This window comes from Chiloscyllium plagiosum, chromosome 9 (assembly GCF_004010195.1).
Source record: "Chiloscyllium plagiosum isolate BGI_BamShark_2017 chromosome 9, ASM401019v2, whole genome shotgun sequence".
Taxonomy (NCBI): Eukaryota; Metazoa; Chordata; class Chondrichthyes; order Orectolobiformes; family Hemiscylliidae; genus Chiloscyllium; species Chiloscyllium plagiosum.
Genome location: NC_057718.1, coordinates 81,444,329 through 81,472,309, shown reverse-complemented (window position 1 = coordinate 81,472,309; position 27,981 = coordinate 81,444,329). Strand labels below are relative to the sequence as shown.

The 27,981-nt window shown below is 36.9% G+C and overlaps 1 protein-coding gene across 10 annotated transcripts in view; it reads right to left on the bottom strand.

Annotated features, from left to right (window-relative positions):
* The window catches only part of LOC122552980 (protein quaking), a 563,704-nt gene that overhangs the window by 29,003 nt on the left and 506,720 nt on the right, over nucleotides 1-27,981 (bottom strand). For 2 of the 10 annotated variants that reach the window (XM_043696330.1, XM_043696326.1), the window contains exons 7-8: nucleotides 18,469-18,543; nucleotides 10,889-14,876 (exon numbers count right to left, since the gene is read on the bottom strand). The exons of 6 other annotated variants lie outside the window; for them this stretch is intronic. In XM_043696330.1, coding sequence (XP_043552265.1) covers nucleotides 14,860-14,876; nucleotides 18,469-18,543 — 92 coding nt within the window. In that variant the 3' untranslated portion in view covers nucleotides 10,889-14,859. Of the gene's footprint in view, nucleotides 1-10,888; nucleotides 14,877-15,408; nucleotides 19,363-27,981 lie in introns of those variants that run through there. 2 more of the 10 variants (XR_006312579.1, XM_043696331.1) reach the window with 2 other exon arrangements.

The following is a 27,981-nucleotide window of genomic DNA, read 5'->3' as shown; positions in this document are numbered from 1 at the left end:
CAAACATCTCAGCAAGGGGCCCAGAAATCACATTCCGAGCTTTCCACAGATTTCTAGGGTACACCTGATCAGGTCCTGGGGATTTATCCACCTTTATGCATTTTAAAACATGCAACAGCTCCTCCTCTGTAATATGGACATTTTTCAAAATGTCACTGTTTATTTCCCCCAAGTTCTCTATCTTCCATATCCTTCTCCACAGTAAACACTAATTGAAAATACTCATTTAGTATCTCTCTCAAATCCTGCGGTTCCGCACATAGGCAGCCTTGCTGATCTTTAAGGGTCCTTACTCCCTCCCTTGTTCCTCTTTTGTTCTTAATGTATTTGTAGAATCCCTTTGGATTCTCCTTAACCCAATTTGCCAAAGCTATCTCATGTCCCCTTTTTGCCCCCCGACTTCCCTCTTAAGTATACTCTTCGAAGGATTCATTCAATCCCTGCTGTCCATTCCTGATATATGCTTCCTCCTTTTTCTTGACCAAACCCTCAATTTCTTTAGTCATCCAGCATTCCCTACACCTACCAGCCTTGCCCTTCACCTTAACAGGAATATACTGTCTCTGGACTCTCATTTATCTCATTTCTGAAGGCTTCCCATTTTCCAGCCGTCCTTTTACCTGCGAACATCTGCCTCCAATCAACTTTTGAAAGTTCTTGCCTAATACTGTCAAAATTGGCCTTTCTCCAATTTCCTTAACTTTTAGATCCTTTCTATCCTTTTCCATCAATATTTTAAAACTAATGGAATTATGGTCACTGGCCCCAAAGTGCTCTCTCACTGACACTTCAGTCACCTGCCCTGCCTCATTCCCCAAGAGTAGGTCAAGTTTTGCTCTCTCGTAAGAACATCCACATACTGAATCACTTGGATCTGGGAGATTTCTGGTGTGTTCCTCAGTGAAACAGACACAACGTGATTGTTTAGCTTTCTTCCATTTCTTTATTCTGAATTACAAATTCCCCCGACTAGATTTTGCATAGATCCCCATTTGGATTAGACACATTTTTCATATACAATTGCTGCAGGTGACAGAAGATCCAGCAGGGTACTACCACCAAACATATCTTTGCCTTCCTTCCACTGTTAACATTGTGGAGGGACTGGTCTATTCCTCCATCACTCTTTACACTTCCTGACCCTCCATCCCTATGGCACCTTTCCATTTAATCACAGTAGGTGTAACATGTACCTTCACCTTCTCCTTATCCAAGGCCCAAAATTGCAAATACCAAGTGAAGCAGTGGCTTACTTGTACTTCTTACAATTCAGTCGATTGCATTTGCCACTCAATGTGGTTTCCTTTATGCTGGCGAAATCATAATAAGATTATATAATAAGAAATATGAACAGGAGTAATTTACATCATTCCTCACGCTTGCTACACTATTCAATAGGATCATGGTGGATCTGATACCTGATAATCTTCGATTCCCCTACTGGCCAAGAATCTATCTCAGCTTTAAATACATATAAAGACTGTGCCTCCAAAACTCCCCGTGACGATGCATAAAGGGAAACATCCTCTCCGCATTTACCATGTCAAGCCCTTAAGAATCCTAACCATCCCAATAAGATCACTTCTCATTCTTCTAAACTCCAATGAGTACCATCCCAACCTGTTTAGTCTTTGCTTATAAAACAAGCCCTCCATACCGGGGATCATCCTAATGAACCTTTTCTGAACTGCCTCCGATGAAATATCTTTCCTTAAGGAAGAGTACCAAAACACTCTCATTATTTCAGATATGGTCTCACCAGCACCTTGTACTGTTTCAGTAAGACTTCCCTACTTCTATATTCTAGCCCCCTTGAAATAAGGGCCAGCATTCCATTAGCCTTCTTGATTACCTGCTGCATCTGTGTGCTAGCTTTTTACGTTTTGTGCACAAGTACCGCCAAGTCCCTTTGTGTTGCATGTTTTAGTAGTTTTTCTCCAAATGCAGACCAGATGATTGTGGAATACCGCCACTTGTCTGTAAGAATGACCGTAACCTTCCAGTTTCTTGTCATTTCAATGAACCATTTTGTTTTCATGTTAACATTTTCATCCTGGGCCTATAGCTGTGTTTCAGCAAAGCTCAGTGGAAGCTGGGGAAACACCACCTCATCTTCTCTTAGGCATTTTATAGCCTTCGGGACTCAACATTTAGTTCAGCTAAAGCAGAGCCTGACCTCTGTCCTCCACTGGGATGACAAACTACCCTTCCTGAAGAAAGGCTTATGCCCGAAACGTCGATTTTCCTGCTCCTCGGATGCTGACTGACCTGCTGCACTTTTCCAGCACCACACTTTTCAACTCTGGTCTCCAGCATCTGCAGTCCTCACTTTCTCCTACCCTTCTTCACCCCTGCTTATTTGGTGTCCTATTTGTGTCTTGTTGGCTTTGCTGACCCATTTTTCCCCTTTCCACACCTATCATTTACAAAATCTCTTAGTTACCACCATTAGAACTCCCTTTGTCTTTTGCTGTGGACAGCCCACCATTTGTTCATCTCAACCCTCTTTCTCATTTTGTCAACAGCATAACAGCCACCATTTTTGAGCTCCTTTCAGGTCTGAAGAAGGATACCTAACTGTTAATTCTGCTTCTATTTCCACAGATGCTACTCAGCCTGCTGAGTTTCTCTTGCATTCTTATTTGTTTCAACTTATCTGAACAGCTCATCATTAACCTCCTGTCACACAGCATGACAACTCAGTTTCTGAAGAGATCACGACAAAGAATTACCACATGTCTGCAACAAATGATATATATCCATCTGCGTTGACTAATAGTACAATGCAGAATGAAGCTGCAACACCAAGTCGTGATTACTGCATTAAAAACCAGATTTGATCATCTTGTACATCTACCAAGGTGATACCTAAATATATAGAAACGAGCTACGTGCGTTACTTTACACATTTATTAGATAAAAGGTTCTTAAAGAGAAAGTGAAGAGAAAGTATATTACAATGAGACAAGCCTATGTGACAATACTATGACTTTAAGAGGTATATTTTGTCTTTTTTGTTTTGAAAAGAGGTTTTAAGACACAGGTGACAAGCTATCTATTTTAGATCCAATAAACTAACAGATTGGGAGGCCTTGGGAACAAAGTTGGAACAATAAAGGCAGTCTGAATGGTTGGGGTCAAGCTCCCAAGAACCAGGACTTTTAGTTTTAGTTTTTAGTCAATGGTGCTGGGTCTTGAAGCTGGGTGGAAGCTGCAGTACATCTCTCCATGCTACTCACTCTGTCTCATGCAGAGTTTTCTCTTTATGTTTTTCCTACTGTTGCGAGAATTGCATGTGAAACAAACTGTTTTACTAAATTTACTTTTTGTCAAGGATGTGTTTATGGGATGTTACTCTATTAGAACAGTTACTGTTCAGTAATCTATTATTCTGTGAAATTTTCAAATAGAGCGAAGTCATTCCAATTTCTTCTTTCTTTTGTTATATTTTAACTATAGTGTGTGAATAAAGTGTTTTTTTGTTTCAACATTGATAGTCTGACCAGCTGAATTCCATCAGGAATGAAATGCCTGGCACTTGCCTTTAAAATAAGGAAACATTAGGGTCTCGGCTACCTTTTTAATATATTTTGAGGGAAGTTTGGTCTGGTCCATACCACCTGTATCTTTAAGACCATTATATGACATCACAACATAGGACTTTACAGGTATAAAAGTAACCGCCTCACCTTCTGCCACTCTGTGTAATAGAACTGGTGCAGTCAGTTATATGAAATGTACAGTAATATCAGTAAGCACAGAACACAGACTATGTGCACAAGTCTGTGCTATCATCACCTTTTAAATAGCTATTATTATAAATACATTTCAAAATATTGGTATCACATGAACCTAACTCATTGTGGTTTATGTTACATGACCCAGCTTATATCGAACTTCAAATGATATCGATGCCAACACACCCCAGCTGACCTTCCAACTTCCAGAAACTGAGTTCATCTGAAATCGAGTCTGTACCTTGATCTTCACCAATTTTTATTCACACTTTATTCTACCCCTCACTGACCAATTTTGGCTCTCAATCAAACAAGATTAACTGTTAAAATGTTCATGCCAACTTTCAATGCTCTCTCCTTTTTTCTTTATTCTGCCCCAGCCATGCTATTCTGCAAGGTTAATCGTTCTAACAGTATTAGCAGCTTTTAGTTTCTTCGGCCCCAAGCTCTAGAATTCTCCTCTTAGCAGCTTGGACCCCATTCCTTACTTAAGAAAACATTAAAAACAATTTAACAAATCAAGATTTTAGTCATCTGTCTTAATATCACTTGATGTGGCTTGGTGTAAAATGTTATGCCACTCATGTGAAGTGCTTTGGGATGTTTCATTAAATTGAAAGCATTGTGGAAAACCTGTGCTATTGTCCTAATTCCAAACAGTGAATGAGAATGTGACTGAAGAATTCAAAGTATTAACGGTAAAATGGCATTGAGATTATTGTAAACAGTTCACTGTCATGTTATTTAATGTGTTGCAATCAAACTTTAGCTCATACAGCATTCATTAACAGCTAAAGCTTATTTTTCAGTTTTGCTAAAAATTGTAATAAACATGACATAGGGCTGAATTTTCAATTCTTTGGGGAGCCAGGTGCCGGGGGATCTTTGTTTTGGGCTGGAGAAAAACTTGCAGTGGGAAGAGGAGGACCCATTGGTTGTAGTCCACATTGATATTAGGAAAGAGGCACTGTGAAGGAAATGTGAGAAAATAGATGCTAAATTAAAAGCAAATCTCAAAAGGTAATAATCTCTGATTACTATCTGAGCCATTCGCAAAGTGGATTAAAGTGAATTAGAGAAGTGAATGCGCGGCTGAAAGAATTGTGTAGGAGAAGTGGTTTCCTGCTCGTGGACTATTGGCACCAATACCAAGGAAGGTGGGATCTGTACAATTGAGATGGTCTAACCTGAATTATGTTGGATAAGGGACAGTCAGATCAAGATAATATAAATGTTACAAGTCAAGGGACAGTGTTGACATAGAACACTCTGGCATGGTGGCTCAGTGGTTAGCACTGCTGCCTCACAGCACCAGGGTCCCACGTTTCAATTCCAGCCTCAGGCAACCGTCTGTGTGGAGTTTGCACATTCTCCCAGTGTCTGCATGGGTTTCCTCCGGGTACTCCGGTTTCCTCCCACAGTGCAAAGATGTGCAGATCAGGTGAATTGGCCATACTAAATTGCCCATAGCATTTGGTGCATTAGTCAGAGGGAAATGGGTCTGGGTGGGTTACTCTTCAGAGGGTCGGTGTGGATTTGTTGGGCTGAAGGGCCTGTTTCCACACTGTAGGGAATCTAATCTAATCTAAATCTAAAACCAAAATACAAATGTGGAAAATGAGAATCAGAGAATGGCAGGACAGGGAAGATTGAAAAAAGCACAAAGCTAAAGGCTCAGCATCTGAATGTGAAACATCCATAACAATGTAAATGAACTGATTCCACATATCGAAGTGAAAAAATATAATTTGATTACCATTACAGAGATGTGACTGCAAGATGACAAGGATTGGGGTCTGAATGATAAGGGTTATAGGATATTCAAGAGGAATAGGAAGTGAGATAAATCCAGAGAGGTAGCACTCCAAATCAAAATTGGCATTGATCCAATACTTAGAGACGACTTGGCTCAGAACATCGGGATGCAGAATCAGTTTGAGTAGAACATGGAACAGAATAGGAAAGAAAACTCAAGTGGGAGTGATCTACAGACCTCTAAACAGCAACAGCAATGTCAGAAGTGTACAAGGAGGAATGTTAGGTGCTTGTAATAATGTAATAGCAATAATTATGAGTGATGTCTATCTACAAATATACATGAAAAATAAATATTGTCAATAGTGGTATTTACCAGGAATTGATAGAATGCTTTTGAACATAAGAAACTTTCTGGGACTGACCAGAGAGCATGATATACTAGACTTGATATTACATGTGACAGGCTCAATTAACAACCTCAGAGTAAAGGCACCTCTTGGTCGCAACAATCATAATATGCTTGAATTTTACAACCGGTTTGAAAGGGAGAAGAGTGGGTCTAAGACCAATATTCTAAACATTAATTAGGGCAATTCTGTGGCTATGAAAGAGGAACTAAAGTAAACTGGGATATTAAGCCAACAGATCTGTAGAGAACCAGAGGCAGAGGGATATTTCAGTATATTCAAAATAAGTACAGCTCTACATGAAGAAACATTCCAGTGGGATGAACTACCATTTGTAAAAAAACTTAAATAAAATATTAAACATAACAAAGAAAGCATATAATTAAACAAAGATCAGTGGCAGGTCAGATGACTTGTCAAACTATATAGAATAGCAGAGAATGACAAATAGGTTAATCAGGGCAAATAAATTAGAGCACAAAAGGAAGCTAGCTAGCAACGTAAAAAAATATATCAGATGAGTTTTCAAAGGTATCTACGTCAGAAAATGATAACATCAAGGGAAAATACAAAGCTGTTTACTTTGGCAAGTACTGTTTAAAAAAAAAGAGTATCAGTTAGATTACTATTAGTATTCTGAGGCATACATATCCTTAGTGATTATGGTTTAAGATAGGAGGAAGAAGTAAGGATGGGAGGAATTCAAGTCAGAGTCCTGGGCATGATCCATATCTGAAGAAAATGCACAAGTGCGAAGAAGGGAGTAAAATCAGAGTTTGGCATGAGGGTCCTTTGTTTGGTATCTAGTGGGCATCCAACGACCACTTCAATGAAATGATGGAAATTTACTCAACCTCTTCAGGTACCATACCTTAAGAGAGCATTGACAATCATGACTTCCATTGGATAGGTCCATAATTGTTCTTGGCAAAGTACTGCAGTGGTTTGTTATTGCCTTCCATAGTACAACTAATGAGAGAATTACCTCACTCTTACTGCCTACCATCAGGTGCAGGCTGTTAATCAACTTGTTTGGCCATGATAGAAATACATTTCTCATGTGCATCAAGTCCTGAAGTGGGACTTCTGATCCAGAAGCAGGAATGCTACCACTACACAATAAGAATTCTCATAGAGCTATCAACACACACAGATGTCAAATACTAATGACTTCGAGGAAAGAAAATAAGGAAAGGGAGAGAAGACAATGCTTATGCATTAAAATTGAAAAGTAGAATAGGGAAATTAGTTTATTTTCAGTGTTTAGTTCCAGTATTCTCAAAATAGATCTTGGGTAGTAATAACTACCAGATTCATAGCTAAGCTTCTTGCATTATTGTGCCAAATGTTTTCAAACAGGCCCTACAATTTGTCCAGTGGTAGTCAATTTGAATCAATCTGTCTGTTACAATGTTATCAGATCTTAGGCTCCACTGTGACTATGATCAAAATTACAAAGTTAATAATGGGTTTCACTGCTGGCAAACAGGGTGCTTCTACTTTTGAATGGGATTTAAAACCCTATGGTCCTAACTTGATCAAACAAATCTATTAGTATGCCAAAAATAATGTTATTACGCAAGATAAACAGCCTGCACAACAGTTACACCTGCTCTGTGTGCTTCATTACTAAGCTGTGAATATATTCAACTGATTAAAGATGGCTAAGTCCAACAACAGGCCTGGAACGTTAGCTCTGGACTTCATCATATAGCTTAAACATGAAAATTTGCCAATCCAGGTTTATTTAGAATATGATCTGCATTCCAAACCATTTAAGTAGAAAGCCCTTTCTTCAAATCACCACACTTTCATTAGTTTAACTTTTCTTTGGGGTGGTCAGGACGGGAACATAGCTAGCAGCTGGTGCCCAGCAACAACGTAATTGTTCGCAGTTAGATTAATGAACATCATCTCAATTTTTTTCAATTACAATCCCATAACAATGAAACTACTTCTTACTTTAAAAACATCTGTACTTTGTTATACCTTATAATAATAAGGAACACCATCACTGCCAGTTTGACTTCATATTATAAGTAGGATGTTAACCCACCAAACTTGTCCAAGAGTCTCCATGAATTAACAGATCTCCTGACCACTCCTGGAATAAGACAAAAGGAAAATCTTTAAAACAAAAGCTAAACAATTAAACAAAATGTGATTCTTTTTTGTTTCCTTTGAATATCTTCAATTGTTAGTCATAAAAATAATGGTAATGTGTTGAGAAAACACTGGGTAAGATTGCTGGATATGAAGAATCCTTCAGGAATACTTACAATGAAAATTGTCAAGTTTAGTGATATCAAGTTAATCTCAACACATTAGAAATGCCAGTGCTACACTTACAATTTCTCAGTAACATGGAGAATGATGCTAGTGTAGCTCAACGTAGTCAACACTGAAATATTTGGATAAGTTTGTTTAGGCAGTTTAAAATCATTTTGATCTGAACTTGTAACAGATTGTTTTTCACTACTTCCATCACCTCTAGTATCATAACCTAACTCACCTTGCCCTCCACTTTCAACATTTCAAAGAAACTACTTCCTCCATGATACTCTGGCCCACTCTTCAATCAAACCATCTGCTTGCTTTCCTCCCACAGATTTTCTCCATGAAAATGCAGTTGTAAAATCTATCCCTTTTATCTCTCACCATCTCAAGCCCTAAACTCACTGCCCAATTAAAGCAGCAATTTACAGATCCTTCTTTTAATTCAGTATATTGTATTCTTTGCTCAAAATGTTATCTACTAGACATAGGCAGAGACCAAACGCAGCCTCGGTGACCATTTTGCAAAGCACCTCTAATCAGTTTGTTAACATGACCTTATGATGGCCTATAGTTTTAATTCTCCACATTGCTCTCACACTGACATCTCTATCCCTAGCTTGCTGTACTCAACAATAGCTTGAGGAATGGCATCTTATAGTTCTTTTTAGGCACTTTACACCTTCTAGGCTCAATAGAATTCAAAGGCTTCAGACTATAAAGTATTTCAAATTTGTTTCTTTTCTTTGTTGCAATTTTTGTCCTATTTTGCTTTTAGAATGCAACACATTTGTTCTAGGCACATCTTTGCTTAAGATCTGGAGATGCTGGTGTTGGACTGGGGTGTACAAAGTTAAAAATCACACAACACCAGGTTAAGATCTGGAGATGCCGGTGTTGGACTGGGGTGTACAAAGTTAAAAATCACACAACACCAGGTTATAGTCCAACAGCTACACTAGCATCATTCTCCATGTTACTGAGAAATTGTAAGTGTAGTACTGGCATTTCTAATGTGTTGAGATTAACTTGATATCACTAAACTTGACAATTTTCATTGGAAGTATTCCTGGAGGATTCTTCATATCCAGCAATCTTACCCAGTGTTTTCTCAACACATTACCATTATTTTTATGACTAACACTTAAAGATATTCAAAGGAAACAAAAAAGAATCACATTTTGTTTAATTGTTTAGCTTTTGTTTTAAAGATTTTCCTTTTGTCTTATTCCAGGAGCGGTCAGGAGATCTGTGTTAATTCATGGAGACTCTTGGACAAGTTTGGTGGGTTAACATCCTACTTATAGTCCATCACCTGATGAAGGAGCGACGCTCCGAAAGCTAGTGTGCTTCCAATTAAACCTGTTGGACTATAACCTGGTGTTGCGTGATTTTCATCTTTGCTTAAGCATCTCTTTTCTTGCCCTACAACTATTACCTTTGGTCTTGTAAAACTAACTGTTCAATCAATCATCCTATCATCGGCCTTATTTTGTCCTTTGCATATCCACCCTTTTGCTCAAACCTGTCATATGTTAAAATATTCCCAGTTCAAATAAAGAACATTCACTTGAAACTGTTTTGGGTCTACATAGATACTGCCTGACTTACTGTATAGATTTAGTATTTTCTGTTGCTATTTTACCCTTCTGGTATTCATTGTATTATGCTTCTGATCCATATCACATCCACTTGTGAAGGCTAATAACATGAACCCTTTGAGTGTGCATGCCAAGTACTTTGGGATTGTCTAGGCTTGTGGTTAAATTCAAATGCTTGACAAAACGTACAAAAGAATAGGTGATAAATTCATTATGATATTTCTATGTAAAAGTAGTTTTGAGAAAAGTCTGTAAAAGAAATCAATCTTATTGAGTTGTGCAACAATTTACTGCAAAGCAGTTATTAATGTCTGTGCCTGTTTTATACTTACAATTTTACAAAGGCTTGAAATAAAGGTACAGGTCATTTTTCAATAACACGATGATTGCATTCTTGTGCAACCTCATAATATAGAAAAATCACATTTTAGAAACAGCACTTTAGGTGTTGGTGATGTAATCGCGTTACAGCTTTAAAGGTTTGTGCTTTAGAAAGTGTCCCAAATTTGTCATTTGCATTACAGCAAATTCATGTTAATGAAATTCACGTTATAGCATAATAACCTGTAACACCAACTGCCAGTGATTGACCACATTTCAACATATCCACTGTTATCTATAACTGTACAGACGTTTCTTTATTTTGTGACTTTGTGGTATGTAACGCAATAACAACTTTTGGAACTCTGAATTCAGGGTGACCAGACTATTCCAACTCCACATTCTATCTCACAATAAACTGATAAAAGAAGATATTCTGAGAGAAAAGAGGCTTTATTTTTCAAATAAATTATGTTAAAAATATAATATTAACTATCAGAGGTGATCCAATACTTACTACTTGGATGACAAGATGTGACCGGTGAAGAGTTGGCTCCGCATATATGTACTTCTTAAAACTACATGAATCAAAACTAGTTTTACTTGAATTTGGACAACTATTACTACAAACAAATAATTGCCTGCATTTTCTTTTCATTTTTGCTGTGCAGTGCTCTGAATGGACAACTTCAAAATTAGTGCAAAACTTGTTTCTGGAAGGAAGCTATTAAGACTCCAACAATACGAAAAGAGGTGTTACGTTTTTGTTTCCTTTCTAACAGCAGCCTTCTTAACAGGTAAAAAGATCAATCAACCAAAATGTTTGGCACTGTTAACTCATATACAGGCACTGTCAACCAACATACTGGGATTAAAGTGGTTATATTTGGTCACTTTCCTCAGGTTAGTCTGACAAACCGTGCAACATACATTAATCTTAATGCTTATTCTAGAAAATGTGGCAAAATGGTTAAAACAGACAGTCCAGTGTTAGAAGTTTTATATAACATTTATTAAAATAATGCAAGGGTTAATAGAAACAGCAAAGAAACAATTAAATAAAATTAAGCACATTTAAAAAAAGCAGAAAACCAACTTGTCTATTTAAGTCATCAAGTTGCTAACAGAAAGCAAAAGAAAGATCACAGTCAGTACTAACTGCAAAAGGGTTGGTATAGATCGGTTATCAAAATGTTGGATATTCTATATTTTTGTAATTTATCAGGAAAATTTCTTGAATGTTATATATAACATACAAAAACAAGATTATAGAAAAATACATTATAAACTTGTAACAATGGCTGTAAATACATTATCTTACATGTTTTTAGGCAATAAATTGGTTATGGTACAGACAACATGGATCTACCTCTTGCTTTGCAAATAGTTGACTCATCCTGTCAACTACATAACTACTAGTGACACTCCCATTTAATCACTCCATAGAAATACATAATACTGCCAGGAAAATGTACAGTACAAAGTTTTTTTTTAAACTACCTTTGAATATCTAAGACACTCAAACAATAGTAATATTGAGGTTAAGGGCATACACAATTTCTAAAAAGTTGTCACATTTGGTCAGGAATCATAATGTTAGCAATGAAACATTTTTAAAGACGTGTCACATTTTTAATATCCAACCTTTCTTTCCCAAAAGTCCAATGACAAATAACTGTTACAAAATCAAAAGTAAAACTGCTTTTATTTTGAATTGCCCACATTCTGTAGTCACTATCATGGCTATCGTTTGAGCGTCACAAATTTTGTTCAAACTGAAATGTCAAAAATGCCACTTGATAAAAAATGTGTATGATCAAAGAATCAAGGAACCATCCGCTGAGTGTCAACAATCAGGAAGACAAAGATGGTGGTACAATGTTTAAAGCTGGCTGGATGGGCATCAGTAGTTTCACACTTGTTGCATAGTAAATCATTTTCTTCCCCTATCAAATGACAGATTTTGGGTGAATTTACCATGCAAGTGTTTTATAGCAACCCTTCCTAGTCTCTGCCTTGCCAAAGGCAGGAGTGTTTATTAAAAAGGATCCCTAAGTGGATATGAATGAGCCATCAGTTCAATCATTCAACATAAATTGTAGTGTACAAGTCCTCTGCTTACAAATGATAGAGAAATGGCCAGTTTGATATATAGTGAGCTGGAAGGTCACAAGAAAAGATGCATACCCCTTTTCATCACCAATTGAAAACTGAGCAGATTTAGTTAAGAATAAATTGTCATACTACTTGCATCTTTTCGAGTTCAAAAAGGTTACTTAAATACTGAAGGGTACATCAAAGCTAACTGAGAACCACATTAGGACATTACATACTTAAGCAATATTGTTTCTGGTCATTTGTATATGACATGTGAATCAAGTTGTAACAGTCATCAGTATTGCAGGTTTCACGGTGGAGTCTTTAAAAAGTTTTCTTTTAAAATGATCAAGGTGCTGCAAATAATTACCTAAGAACTTATAATTTCTAATGATGCAAAAAATGGTAAATGCATAAAAAAATTGAAATTATTGAGTTCCAGTCCAAAAAAACCATATTAAGAAAGATATCTGGAAATGACTGAACTTCAATTCTGGCTACAACTATCCATTCGAACTGATTCTCCTGCCTCATCATCTTACCTCTTTCCTGAGGTCAATCAGTATGAAGGCAGCAGTTGAATTAACTAGAACCTATGTCAGTGGAAAGACAGTCATGTTACAAAGTAAATCTATGCTCACCCTCAGCCACCTTACAAATCTCTGCTGAGCAGACAATCCACATGACAGCAGGGAGAACACGGCTAAAGGAACCGGCTGTAAAATTCTACTACCAACGCATCTGAAGTTGATGTTTTAGAAATCTCAAAATTCCCATAACTGAAATTCAGTTCCACTTAAGAGAATATCAATGATTTGCTCATTCTGAGAACCTTGCTGATGGCCTCCTTGCTGTAAATTCAAGAAAAGGACATGTTTGATATTCTTTACTGGCTAAACATAATCAAAATAAGCTTCTGTCAGTTAGAAAATTTGGCCATTTTTGATCATGTAAGCTCTCTGACATTACCAACAGGAAACCTTTCTCCTACACTGGTCTGCCTGGGATATCTTTCAACATAACATGCTCAGACGTTTCAAGGGCAATTAATTACACAGTGAAGACAACAAAAGTTTGGAAGCTGTTCATGAGCATCAAATTTTATATTCAGATTGAGGTACAAGTGAATGCTCCAAATAGATTTTTCTGTTTATCTTTCAGTTTCTTTCATTCTTACGTCATCCTACGATTAACAACAAAAGATAAACTGGCTCTTTAAGACGTGAAAACCCACAGGGAACGATAGCTTTAAACAATTCACTATAAAACCAGGAGACTGTACAAATCGATGTCACAGCTATAGTCATAGAAAGCCATGGGTTCAGTGACGTGACATTAATCAAGCAACAACTGCTAGCTCATTTTTATTCACTTGTGGATCCTTTCATGTAGGAACTGGGCAGCTAAGTTTGCATGCATTTGAGACCTTGCATTCAGCATGGTGATTAATTTCTGAGATACTAGACAAAATGACTATGAATAAAATAAGGCACTTCTCTCTTTAAACATTTTCCAATCTTTACAATGTAACAAAAAATGAAAAAATAAAGAAAAAACAAAGAGGCTGTTTTGGTCTCCTGTTTTGCTTCATTCACAACTACTAGGAAATATTTTAATGAAATAAAGTGTTTCTTTGTTCAGATTCTGTTTAATACTTGAAAGTATAAAAAACTACTGTCAAAAATATATTTCTTCTTACCAGCACCCTTGTAATAGTAAAAGTATCTACTATTCTTTTTGTGGTCTGTTCAATGCATTATGCTTATCTACAATTTAATTACATGTATATAGTAAATAGGCAAGCATGGCTTTACATCCTTGAGAAAACATTTCTACACAAGGAAGAAAAATAGGATTCAACAATTTGCCCAGGATCATGACACACAATGCATGGACCTTGTTACCAAAAGAATCTTAACATCTGATGGATACTCTTCAATCTTATTACTCATTACTTCTAATTCAGTTGTCTTTACCCATCACTGTTTTCTCAATGGTCGTCTCAACAGCAGAAGCATTCATTTCGGAAAATTCTGAACTGGCAGGTTGAAGTCATGAAAAACTTTGAGTTGGCATCTGTGCTCTTGAGGAGCACAAATGGACTTACAAAACAAAAATAAATTGGCCGTATTTTGAACATTGAATTTCATTCAAAAACCCTTCACCAATGACATCAGTGACCAAAGGTTCATGCATGATGTATCATCACAACAAAATACATTCAGGGAACCTGTGACTTCACCATGAGAAAAAAAATTCTTCAAACTCCCACAGTCACTGCTTTTGTTAATAGCTATTCATACACATCCATCTCCTATCTCCTAGGTGAAGACTTCTTACCGTTCATTAGGGAGAGTCACTCAATGATGATCACTGATGAACGGTTCTGAGGGGGTGAATTGAACTTTATTGCTTTAGTACTATTCAGTGCAGTTTTAGGACCTCATGATTCACCCAACCATAAAATCTGAGAGGTTGGATAATTTTGTTTGTGTGTTTTGTTTTTTGTTTGTTTTCATTATTAGGCAGTAAGACGAACAGACAGTGCCTCAGCTCGCTGCACTGAAGACAGACAAGCAAAGGCGATCACCAGTAAATTGATCAGCAGGCAGGCATGGTCAGGTCATCATTGGGTGAAGAGTTCAGAGGTCAGAAGGTCATGGGTTAGTTGCCAGTGGCGGCTGGGTGGTTAGAAACAAAAAAGGAGAAAAGAAAAAAGATAGAGAAGAGATTATTGTCAGCTGGTGCCAACTGGATGACAATATGAAAAACTAACCACAACTATTAAAACAAACACTGAAATTCTGACACATTGATCAACACTATCTACAGAATGCATTCAATCATGACAGTACTAAACCATGATTCAAAGCATGAAAAGGAACCCTATTCCAGTATTAGTTAACAGGAGAAAGAAACTAATAATGACTAATGATTAGTAGCAGTCAATGGAAGAGTTTGAGAAACAGTGATCGTATCAGTCATCAGGAATCAAGAAAAAAGTGCTTGCATCTGTACTGCAAAGTCTGGCATTCCTCAGTTAGTACACAATTGTCAGTAGCTGACTGCTGTTAAACATTAGTAGTTTCCCAAGTATAAGCACAAAAAAGCCAACAATTAACAATGAATGCGATTAACTGGTTATTAATTAAGTAGAATTTCTTTTAAAGAGTTCACAGGACAAACTTAAAAAAACTATGGGGCAAAACAAAGTTGTTCAATAAAATTTTATTGCCTTTCAATTCTTCTATTTACAACAATATGAAATTCTTGGCCTCAAATACAAGCAATTCTAAATTATAGGACTTGCAGTGTTGGCTACATCATGGGAACTTGGAAGAGGCCGAGTATTTTACTTTATTCAACAAATTCCAGTTGAGAGTACTATTGTACACTTAGAGGACAGTCTTGTATAAAATGCATTCGCATGTAAACACAATAGAACTCCTGCCGTTTAAAAGTCTACATTTATAAAGCCCTAAAATATATCCAAAAATAGATGAATTTCTACTTGACACTATAATGCACATTTTAAACTACAAATAGCCCTCTTTTTGAATTTCAATGCTAATACTCTGCAAATACAATAAAATCTGACATTTTCATATACATTCCTGCTTTATATTTTTATACTTTTTAAAAAGAAGCCACCTGTAATACTATTTTCTTTGCAAAAAAAAATTTAAAATGGAGATGATTACAGTAAAACATAAGTTCTCAAGTGGAAAGTGATAAGTCACAGCGTTCTGGAATCTCTGTATCTCACTCTCTTTCGTTCTCCCATTTCCTCCACCCAACTTGGTCCACTTAAATGTAAAATAAGACTTTTGTTCAACAGCTTAACATGTATCAAAATTCTGAGGTTTCAAAATATTGTACTGTTGGCCACAAGACTAAAACAGAGGAAATGAAATAAATTATTCAGTGCAAAGTCAAATTTGTGCCATTTCAGCAAGGTAAGGTCAGTGTTATTCTTAACAATAGCATCCCTTTTGGTGGCCTATACATAAGGCTGTATTTGTTCACCATTTTATGTACATATTTATGGACCTCATCCTCCTTAGGGGGGAAAAAGAAGAACAGCACATCTTTTTCATGTTACATTAGTGGGCTAAAATAGGAGTGCATCACCCACTGACGGCTATTGCAAGGCCATGAATTTGTACTGCATGAATCAGGCACTGGTTAAACAATTTCCAGGTGCCTCAGCAACCAAAATCACGACGCTAGAATATCTAATTCTGTGATGACAATTTTTTCAGTGTACCTGTTAAAAAAAAAATGAAGAGAAAACTGATGTCTTGGAAATTATTGTTTACATTCTAGGGCTCATTTACTGCAAATTCTTGAAACAAAAAGAAAAATAATATTTTACCCTGCTAAAAATTTGAGGTTTTTTTTAAAAAGCTGCAATATGCTCACAGTAAACTAAACACTTTTTTATCTTTTAAAATATACAGCCTTTAAGGGCCAACAAAGTGGCTATAATGTATTTAATCAACCAATACACCTGCTACAGATCCTCTGTTCAGTCCAGGCTTTCAACAGTACACACAGGTTCAGAAACTGTGCAACACAATGTGGAGTTTATTCCAATTACTTCAGTCAGTCTGTCTATCTTGTTATCTGTACCAAATACAATTCTGTAAAGTTACACTGAAGGGTCATTTTCTTAGCAGTAAGGAACTATGCACTCATTAACCCATCACCAATTCTAAATACTTAATTAAAATTATTACATCTAAATTAATCGGAAAATAGTTTTTACTGTTGCAAAATGTTTAAGAAGCTCAATCCTATGCAAAGAAAGAGAACCATCTATCTAAATAACCCATCAACAGCAGTAATTAAGATTGCCTGTGGAAGCTAATATATTGAATACAGAAGTTCCTCAGACTAGTTGGGAGACACTGCCTTTAAACAGTGTCTGTTTTCGAATAAATAAAGGTCCAAACATATTGCTGGAATACCTAGTAGTAATTCAGGCTTCCAACACAGCATGTAGATATTAAACTATCATCTGAATGCAAATATTTAGTGTTAGGAATGATAGTGGGGCATAAAAGCATTGGAACAAAGCACGCGAAGGAAAGCTGGCTTTTATTTTGTTTGTGGCAAGTACTAGATCTGTAATGTACTAGGGTCTTCCACAAGAGTTCATTTTCTTCTCGCTATAAGATGCAATTTCACGTAAAATGTAAAGTGCGCTTAAAATATAGTACATTTCTTTACATAAAATTGGTTCTCCTGATAATGAACACAATTTGGATATGTGACAAAATGGACATGGAAAACAAAGTAGCTAAGGGAAACTGGGCTATTGGTGCAGTTCCACTTATTATCAAGAAGTGGAGAAAAAGTGGTATTTCACCACAGTTATATCTTTTCATTAAAATATAATGGGAAATTTAACTTACAAAGATTTATATAGTTTGGATGTAATAGTCATTTTGAAGATTGATTAGGTAATAAGGATCTTAGCTGTCAAATTTATGGTGCTTAAGCAAGCCTAAAGTACATTAATTTCACACTATGTTTTTCCACTTGTATGTCTAAGAGTGTTAAACTATAACAACAGTTGGGAAAATGAACATTCAATTTCCTGTTAAGACCTATGTGTAAACTACTGGAAAAAAAGGGAAAATAAGAAACAGTCTGATAAAATCCTAACTTTACCTGAAGCATAATACATCCAAATGCAGTTTTTAAAAGTTCATGGACCCCTCAACAAGCAACAATAAAAATCAAGTACATATTATATAAATTCATTTTCGTGTGTAACATTTCATTGAACATTATAAAGGCACAATTAGGACGACTTCTCTTCAAGGAAAAGAAATTGGTCCTGTATGAAGTATAGTTTAAAAAAGCCTTTTTGGATTTGTCAATAATAACTTTTTCACATATGTGAAAACATTTCCCTCCCTTCCCCGAATATGAAACACAGGTTGACAGTTAGAATATGCACCCCAATGTTCACAATTTTACCAGACAGGGAACAGGAACATCAATGTTCCCTTTCTCCAGCTTAGTATATCTTTCCATCTCCTTTGTCTTATGTGGAGAACTTACACTTTAAAGTTCTCAAAAAGCTTTGCAACAAAAAATCTTGAAGAGTTGGTGGGCACAATGATATTTGGCAGAACAAAAATGGACATGACTGGTCCTCAGAAATTAGGCCATCAGTTAACTCCACCCGATGTGATGTTGCAAAGCAGCAGCCTTTCAGTCAACATGTTCAACAAAAAACAAGAACTCCAGTACTAAACTAACCTCGGTCTGCGGTCACAATCCTTTGGTAAGGATGGACCCGCATATCGTGCCTTCGAACTTTAGTAGCCACTGCACCTAGTTAAATTGCAACATTTCCAACACATGATTAGAGGAATTTCCTAAGAAGTGATTGATTAACTTATCAATAGCATCTTAACATTAGATCAATGATGGGTTTACATTAGAAATTACTACATGATAATCAGTTAAAAACAGTTTAAGGCACAGCACCTTTATAATTTGAACATTTTACGCAGAAACTACTAAAGAGAGTACAACTGTGCATGTTAATATTGCATTCCGTTTTAAAAGACAGTCTTAAACAATTATTATCTATTTGTTAAAAATCCCACTGTATGAGATAATTCAATTAGATCCAAACACAATTAAGTTTTAATAGTCACATAATCAGTGGAGTGCTTCTTGCGGACGAACAAGTTTTAATTCATCATAACACTGAATCAATACTGAGATCGATTTTTAAAAAATAAAACCTCTACAGATTTTAAAAGTTCTTCAGCAATTGACCTACAAAATGCACACTTAGCTCAGAAGCTGCGAGCTACAAATGGCAAAGAATTAGGTGATTTGTAAAGCAAACACAGTATTGGATGAACCCCACACCAAACAGACAATGAAATACTTTACATGTGATTCCTCTGGGATAGATGTAACAAAATGATAGGAGGAACACTAGGTCAGAATTGTAACTAATTGACCCAGCTGGTTTCCAAATATGTGCACACGCACACAATGCTAGTATTTCACTGACAGTCAGGGTGGGCTCATTTATCCAAGGCTGCTGTGAAACTAAGCATTTGTTAAAGTTCGGATCTGACGAGGGTTCAGTAACATGGTCCTTGAATTCTTAGCCTTTCGTTGGGAAAGCCATACCTAAAGATAGAGAAGGGAATTAGAATTAGTCGGAGGCCTATTCTTAACATGACATGAAGAAAAATGTTCTGCAATTGTCATCTTAACTCTTTTCAAAACATTGTGCCATGATTTTCCAACATCACCCACAAAGAAGTGTTACTGAAAATCACTCACCCAGGATATAAATACCAGAACAGAAAACACTTCTGGGATAGGTGTGAAGAAAAACTGCCAAACTCACCATTTGTAAAGTTTGAAGATTTCTTTTGGTGCTGAAATGCCCAGATGTTAGAGAAAATCATGCAAAAACACAAGAGTGCTAAGGAATTTTCCAGTTTTGTAATTATCATATACAATTTGTGTCATTCAAAAAGCAGACTGGAGTGAGTTATTTGGTTCTGTAGTTCAACAGGCAGTTGATTTCTATGGATTTTGACATACATTCACTGTATGCTCTTCTGCCAAGTAGACTTTTTCTGCATTGTGAAAAAAACTGAATGAGATTAAATAAGTTTGTATATGGCTTTTCTATTTGATTTGCATTTAGAACTGTAGGGAATTTAGTATGCAGTTATTACTGGCACCGCTTTTTTTGCAACTTTTGTGGGCAGGTTTGGTGCATATACTCTTCGATGTGGTAGCTGCTATAGCACAGTAATGGCAGGGAGTGGATTCAAACTTTCCCAAATATATGACACACATAAAGGTTGATCCCCTATTTGTTGAAAAAGACTTTAGACATAGAAACTTGTCTTTTACATGATCTTATATATTCTGCTAATGCAACATAGCTCGATCTTATCACCACTTCTTCGTTGGTAAATTGTCAGGCTGCTTATCTGATATTTCTTAACAACTAAGAAGAATTTTTCACCATTTAAACATTGCAAAGGCCACGTCCATTCATTTTACATCCTGTTCCATTGTTACTATTATTTGACAAAGACTGAGATTAAACTAGCTTGTTCACAGCCTTGAAGCCCAAGTTGACCCGACAATGTAGTTGCACTGAGATCACCTATTTCCACTTCCATAACATCACCTGATTTACTGGATTTCACCCTGTCTCAGCTCATCCACTGCTGAAATTTTCAGTCATGGTTCTACTTTCAGATCGGACTATTCAAACAAAGGCTGATTTCCCATATTCTATATGCTGTAAAATTGAATTAATTTAAAGCTCTGCTATCTGCATCTCAACTTAAATAAAGCTCCATTATCAAAACTGCATTCACTAATCCATGATGGCTGCTGGACATGCAATATCTTGATTTTAAATTTCATATCTTGGTATTCAATTAACCACATGACCTCACCTCCCCATCTCTGTAACCCTTCCAGCCTCATAACCCTCCAAGATATTTGGTCTCTTCTTCCTGTCTTAAATACTGGGCTCAGCTTCCAATTTGCAGAAATCATTTCAGAATCTATAGAGTTTTAGAAGATGACCACTAATGCACTGACTATCTCCACGGCCACATACTTAAACGTCTGGGATGAATACTATCAGGTCCTGGGGACTTATCAACTTTTAGCCTCACTAATTTCTCCAGAACAACCTTCTTATCAATGTTAATTTCTTTCAACTCCTCACTCTCACCACTCAGAGTCATAGCGCCGTACAGCATGGAAACAGACCCTTCAATCCAAGCCATCCTTGCAAACCAGATATCCTAACCTAATCTAGTCCCATTTCTCAGCACTTGGCTCATATCCTCCTAAACCCTTCCTATTCATATACCCATCCAGGTGCCTTTTAAATGTTGTAATTGAACTAGTCTCCACAACTTCCTCTGACGGCTCATTCCAGACACACACCATCCTCTGTGTGAAAAAGTTACCCCTTAGGTTCCTTTAAATCTTTCCCTACTCACCCTAAACCTATGCCCTCTAGTCCTGGACTCCTCCATTGCTTTGGAACTTTAGGGAAAAAATAATCAGAATAATGGCACCTGAAGAAGGAGGAAGAGAGACAAAGGCAGAGATCACGAATAGTGATTCAAATGGAGTCAAGACAATTTTTTTCTATGTATGAAGCAGTCACAGCATTTGTAACATGGAGGAACTGAGATGGTAGCCATTGCAATTATTAAGAAAAAAAGTAATAAATATTTGACAAAGGAAAGAAACAGGCCATAAACAAAAATTAGGACATTAGATTAGCTTTGTATTGCACATGATAAGATTTGTTGATGATGGCACAGTGGTCTGCACTGCTGCCAGTCAGCCTCAGGGACCTGGGTTCGAATCTATCCTTAGGTGATGTGTAGAGATGGCATGTTCTCCCCGTGTAAGGAATTCATACAGTGCATTGGTATAGCTTCTGAGAAGACTATGTTGTGGAACCAACAGGGTATTTTGGATCTGGTAATGTGCAATGAAGCAGATTTAACAAATGATCTCAGAATATTAGATCCCCTAGAGACAGTAACCATAATGTGGTAGAACTTAGCTTTCAATTTCAGAGTAAGAAACCTGGGTCAGAAACAACAGTGCTAAACTTAAATAAGAGTAATTATGTGGGAAGGAAAGCAGAGTTTGCTTGAACTGGGAAAGGAATTTATCAGGTAAATACAGTTGATGAACAATTGCAGACATTTAAAAAAATAGTTCATGACTCACAGAAAACATATATCCCAGTGAGTAAGCAGGATTCTAGGAAGGAGATAAAGTGACCATGATAAACCCAAGGAAGTTGAGGATAGTACCAAATTGAAAGAAAAAAATTCAATGTGACAAAGATGGTGTTAAATTAGAGGATTGGGAAAGTTTTGAAAGCCAACAAAAAATGACCAAACAAAAAAATGATAAAAAAGGGAGAAAGTGAACAAAGTGCAAATGAGCAAGTAACATAAAGAAGGATAATATGAGCTTCTTTAATAGAGGAAGAAAGGGACAATAGAAACATAGCCTGAGAGAATGAGGCTAGGGAAATAATAAGAATCAGGAAATTGCAGCGGAGTTGAACAAATACTTGCACCAGTCTTCATGGAGCAGGATACTAATAGCATTACCAAAATACTAAATAATCAAGAGGCTAAAGTGGAGGAGGAAATAAACATAATAGCTACCACTAGCAAAATAGTATTAGGGAGACTAATGAGATCAAAGGCTGATCAATCCCCTGGACGTTATGAGTTTTATTCTAGAATTTTAAAGAAAATAACTGTATAACTATGGAACGCACTGTCAGTAATCTTCTAAGAATAGACTCATTCTGGAAAAGTCCTGGAGAATTGGAAAACTGCTAATGTAACACCTTTATGTAAAAAGTGGAAGGAGACAAAAGCAGATAGATATCGGCCAGTTAGCTGTCATAGAGAAAATGTTATGGAGTCTATTATAAAGAAAGTAACAGCAGAGCATTTGGAAACAGACAATATAATCAAGCAGAGTCCTCAAGACTTCATGAAAGGAAATCATGCCTCAAAAATTTATTACTGTTCTTTAAGGAGGTAACATGCAGGATAGATAAAGAATGACGACTGATGTAATATATTTGGATTTCCAAAAGACTATTGATAAAGCACCACACATAAGGTTACTGAATAAGCTAAGAGCCAATGGTGTTTGGGGTAGTATATAAGTAGAGGTAGAGGATTGGTTAACTAATAGAAGAGAGTTGGGATAAAGGGCATTTCCAGAATGACAACCTGTACTGAGATGAGTACCACAGGGGTCAGTGCTGGGGCAACTATTATTTAACATGTATATGAACGACTTGGATGATGAAAGCAAATGTACTATAGCTGAGTTTGAATATGACAAAAACAGATGGGAAGACACTAGTGAGGATGACACAGGAGTTGACAGAGAGATACAGACAGGTGAAATCAGTGAGTAAGAATTTGGCAGGTGAAATATAATGTGGGAAAATGTGAGGTTATGCACTTTTGCAGAATGAATAGAAAAGGTGAACTACTTAAATGGTGAAAGACTGCAGAAAACTGGGAGTCTCAGTGCATGAATCACAATAATCTGGCATTCAAATTCAGTGAATCATTGGGAAAGCAAATGGAACATTGGTCTTTACTTCAAAGGGACCACAGTATAAAATACGGGAGATCTTGCTAAAAGTCAGACCACAGCCAGAGTACTGTTAACAATTCTGGGCCTCTTATCTAGGGAAAGATAATGGTATTGATGGCAGTTCATAGAAGGTCCACTTGGTTGATTCCATTTCAGGAGAGATATTCTTATGACGAAAGGTTAAGTAGGATGTATTTGTGCTTATTGCAGTTTGGGTAAATGAGCGGAGAAATTATTGCAAGATATTAGATTCTTAGGAAATTTGACAGAGTTGATGCTGTGATGAAATTAGGGCTTTAAAAGGTGTATTTTTTCCCTGCATATTTTAAATGAAGAAAGCTTGATACAGAAAGAGCGAGTGGTCTGCTTAAACCCAATAAAGTAAACAGCTTGGGGTTTTTTTCCTTTTTAAGTTGAAACAATTAAAATTGCCTGAATAAGTGCGGTCAATCTCTCACAGAACCAATCATTTTAGTTTCAGTTTTCAGCAGTTGGAGTTTTGAAGCTGATGTGGAAGCTCTTATTCCTCTCTGTTACAGCTAAAAGCTGGGATTCTCTTTCTGCTCCTAGAATTGCACGTGAGACAATTTATTTTACTGAATTTTCTTTTGTCAAGGGTGGGTTAATGGGATATTACTATATTGGAACAGTTAATTAGTAGTAGTTAATACATTCATTATTGTATTAAGCATTTTGTCAGATTTATAGCTAAGCCAATTCTTTTATTTTGTTTTTATTTTAACTATATTATAAAAATTAAGTGTGCTTTTCTTAAAGTTGAGTAGTTTGACCAATTGAATTGCATTTGGAACACAACACCTTATATTTAACTTTAGAGTAAGAAAATATTAGGGACCAGGCTATCATCTTAATATATTTTGAGGGGATTTGGTCTGGTCTATAACAATGTGGAGAGATTATTTCCCCTTGTGGGAGAATCTATGACCAAAGGATATAATCTCACAGTAAAAAGTCACTCATTTTACTTAGAGAGAAGGAGAATTCTTTTTCTCAAGGGTTAGTAAATCTGTGGAATTCTGTAGCACAGAGTGCTGTCGAGGTTGAGTTATTACATAAATTCAAGGCTGAGACAGACAAATTTCTAATCATTAAGGGTGTCAAGTTTTCTGGGGATAAAATGGGAAGGTGGAGTTGAGGATTATCAGATCAGCCATGGTCTCATTGAATGAGAGCAGACAAGATGGGCCAAATGGCCTACTTCTGTTCCTACATCTTATGGTCTATACCAAACAAAATATATAAGGAGCTGAAACATTTAAGATAGCTTGTACAAATTTTATCTTTATCTTTACCAGGCATGGATAATTGCTTCAGTGCATCAACATAGCATTCAGCCATGATGATTTATTATTTGTATCAGCGATAGTCACAGGTGACTGGAGGTTGGCTAATGTGGTGCCACTATTTAAGAAAGGTGATAAGGAAAAGCCAGTGAGCTACAGACTGGTGAGCCTGACATTGGTGACGGGCAAGTTGTTGGAAGAAATCTTGAGGGACAGGATTTACATACATTTGGAAAGGCACGGACTGATTAGGGCTATTCAGCATGTTTTTGTGCGTAGGAAATCATGTCTCACGAACTTGATTGAGTTTTTTGAAGTAACAACGAGGATTCATGAGGGCAGAGCAGTAGACGTGATCTATATGGACTTCAGTAAGGCGTTTGACAAGTTTCCTCATGGGAGACTGGTTAGCAAGGTTAGATCTGATGGGATACAGGCAGAACTAGCAATTTGGATACAGAACTGTCTCAAAGTTGAAGACAAAGGGTGGAGGGTTGCTTTTCAGACTGGAGGCCTGTGACCAGTGGAGTGCCACAAGGATCGGTGCTGGGTCCACTGCTTTTTGTCATTTATATAAATGATTTGGATGTGAACATAGGAGCTATAGTTAGTAAGTTTGCAGATGACACCAAAATTGGAGATATAGTGGACGGCAAAGAAGGATACCTCAGAGGACAATGGGATCTTGATCAGATGGGCCAATGGACTGAGGAGTGGCAGATGGAGTTTAATTTAAATAAATGCGAGGTGCTACATCTTGGAAAAGCAAATCAAAGCAGGACTTATACACTTAATGGTAAGGTCCTGGGGAGTATTGCTGAAGAAAGAGACCTTGGAGTGCAGGTTCATAGTTCCTTGAAAGTAGAGACAGGTAGATAGGATGGTAAAGGCGGTGTTTGGTATGCTTTCTTTATTAGTCAGAGCATTGAGTATAGGAGTTGGGAGGTCATATTGTGACAGGATAGAATATTGTTTGCAATTGTGGTCTCCTTCTTATTGTAAGGATGTTGTGAAACTTGAAAGGGTTCAGAAAAGATTTACAATGATGCTGCCAGGGTTGGAGGACTTGAGCTATAGGGAGAGGCTAAATAGGCTGGCCTATTTTCTCCGGAGCGTCAGAGGCTGAGGGTGACCTCACGAGGTTTATAAAATCATGAGGGATATGGATAGGATAAATAGGCAAGGTTTTTTTCCCTGGAGTAGGGAGTCGAGAATGAGGGGGCATAGGTTTAGGATGAAAGAGGCAAGATATAAAAGGAACCTAAAGGGCAACTTTTTCACACACAGGGTGGTGTGTGTATGAATTGAGCTGCCAGAGGAAGTGGTGGAGGCTGGTACAATTACAGCATTTAAAAGGCATCTGGATGGGCATATGAATAGGAAGGATTTAGATGGATATGGGCCAAGTGCTGGCAAATGGGACTAGATTAGGTTAGGATATTTGGTTGGCATGGATGAGTTGGATTGAAGAGTCTGTTTCTGTGCTGTACATTTCTATGACTATCTATATCACACTGCTTCAGGCACATAGTCCCATCTAGAATGACAGAAAGACTAAACCAGATTTCTTCATTTGAAGAAGTGTTTCTATTTTCCCAGCAAAGTCTTTTTGCTATATCTTACACAGAATTAAAACATTTATAAAAGTAAAACAGCATTCATCCTTATTAAAACAGTTAAAAATGGTAATCTGACTTTTTGCCCAGAAGTTAATAAAACAAAATATTGAAGTTTTTGTATTTTCTTCGAAGCGTATGAACTGCAAAACTATGAACCTTATTACAAGTGTCAATTCTAATTACATAGGAGTAGAAACAGATTTTCAACCAGTCTTCTTTTTCTGACATGTACTACTGACTATTGTTCTTCTATCCTAGTGAATGAGAAGCCACATGTAATTCTGGCATTTACTTATCTTCTAAAGAAATCTACAACAATGAAAATTGTGTTTATCTGGAACATTCTTTACAGCTCATCCCACAAATCACATTTGTGAACAAATCAATGATCAGAGCCAAAGTATGGAACAATGAAATTTATCAGAAAAAGGTCTTCAATAGGAGTTATAACTTACTTTGCTACGAACTCTAGACAGCACGATCCAACTCTTCAAACTTATCCAAACACTACTTTCTGTCTGAGATTTAGCTTGGTTGGTTTGGCCAAGTGAATTTAAAAACATTCATTCTGTTCAGAAATGGACCTCCTTTTTCAAATGGCCATGCCACATATACTTCTAAAAGAATCTTCTTGACTCAATAGTAGGTGTCTATGCTTGCCTTCTCACTTATCCCCAAACTCACTATTCTTCACCTTCCCATCATTTCTTTACTGAGAGACTGTTTGGTTGCTTGGCATCCAGTACTGGAGAAACAGAAACCCTTCTAATTAAATGCTGAGAATTACAAAGTGACTGTCTTGCTTCCCCACGAGAAACTTTGTTACCTAATAAATGACTCCAACCCTTTCCCTGACTACTGAATGAGACAGAATCTGACTGTTCTCAAACTTAGTGTCATACTTCATTTTGAGATGAGCCTTCACTGAATGACAGAGAGATATTGGTGCTGTGTTAATGTGACCAGATAAGTAATCCAGAAACCCTGGCTAATGCTCGCGGTACATAGGTTTAAATCCTCCTACAATAGGTGATGGAATTTAAATTCATAAAGATCTGGAATTGAAAGCTATTTTCATTGATGGTGACTGGAAAATTATAGTTGATTGTTGTGAAATCCCATCTTGTTCATAATATCCTTTAGGGAAGGAAATCTGCCATTGTTGTCTAGTCTGGCTTATATGCAATTCTAAACTGAGAGCAATGTGGCTAACTCTTAGCTGTCTTCTCAAATGATCTAGTAAGCCACTCAGTTCAAGGCCAATTAGTGATGGGCAACAAATGCAAGCTATGCCAGTGACACTGACATCCCATTACAGAAGAAAAAAGAATCTGTACCGTCAGCAAGACTGCCCACTTCTACTTCCCTGATGTTGTCTAACTCTGCGAAATGATAAAGTTGAAAAGGTCTTTGCATGGAGGAATCCATTGCATATTTTCAGGACAACCTCTTAGATCAGCATATTATGGTATCAACCAGACAGCATGCAATAGAATCATGGAATCCCTACAGTGTGGAAACAGACCATTAGGCCCAACTGGTCCACAGCATCCCACCCAGATCCATTCCCATAGCCTATCCTTGCATCACCCAAGACTAACATACCTAGCCTGCACATCCTTGAACACTTTGGGCAATTTAGTATGGTTAATCCACCTAACTTGCACACCTTTGGACTCACTGTA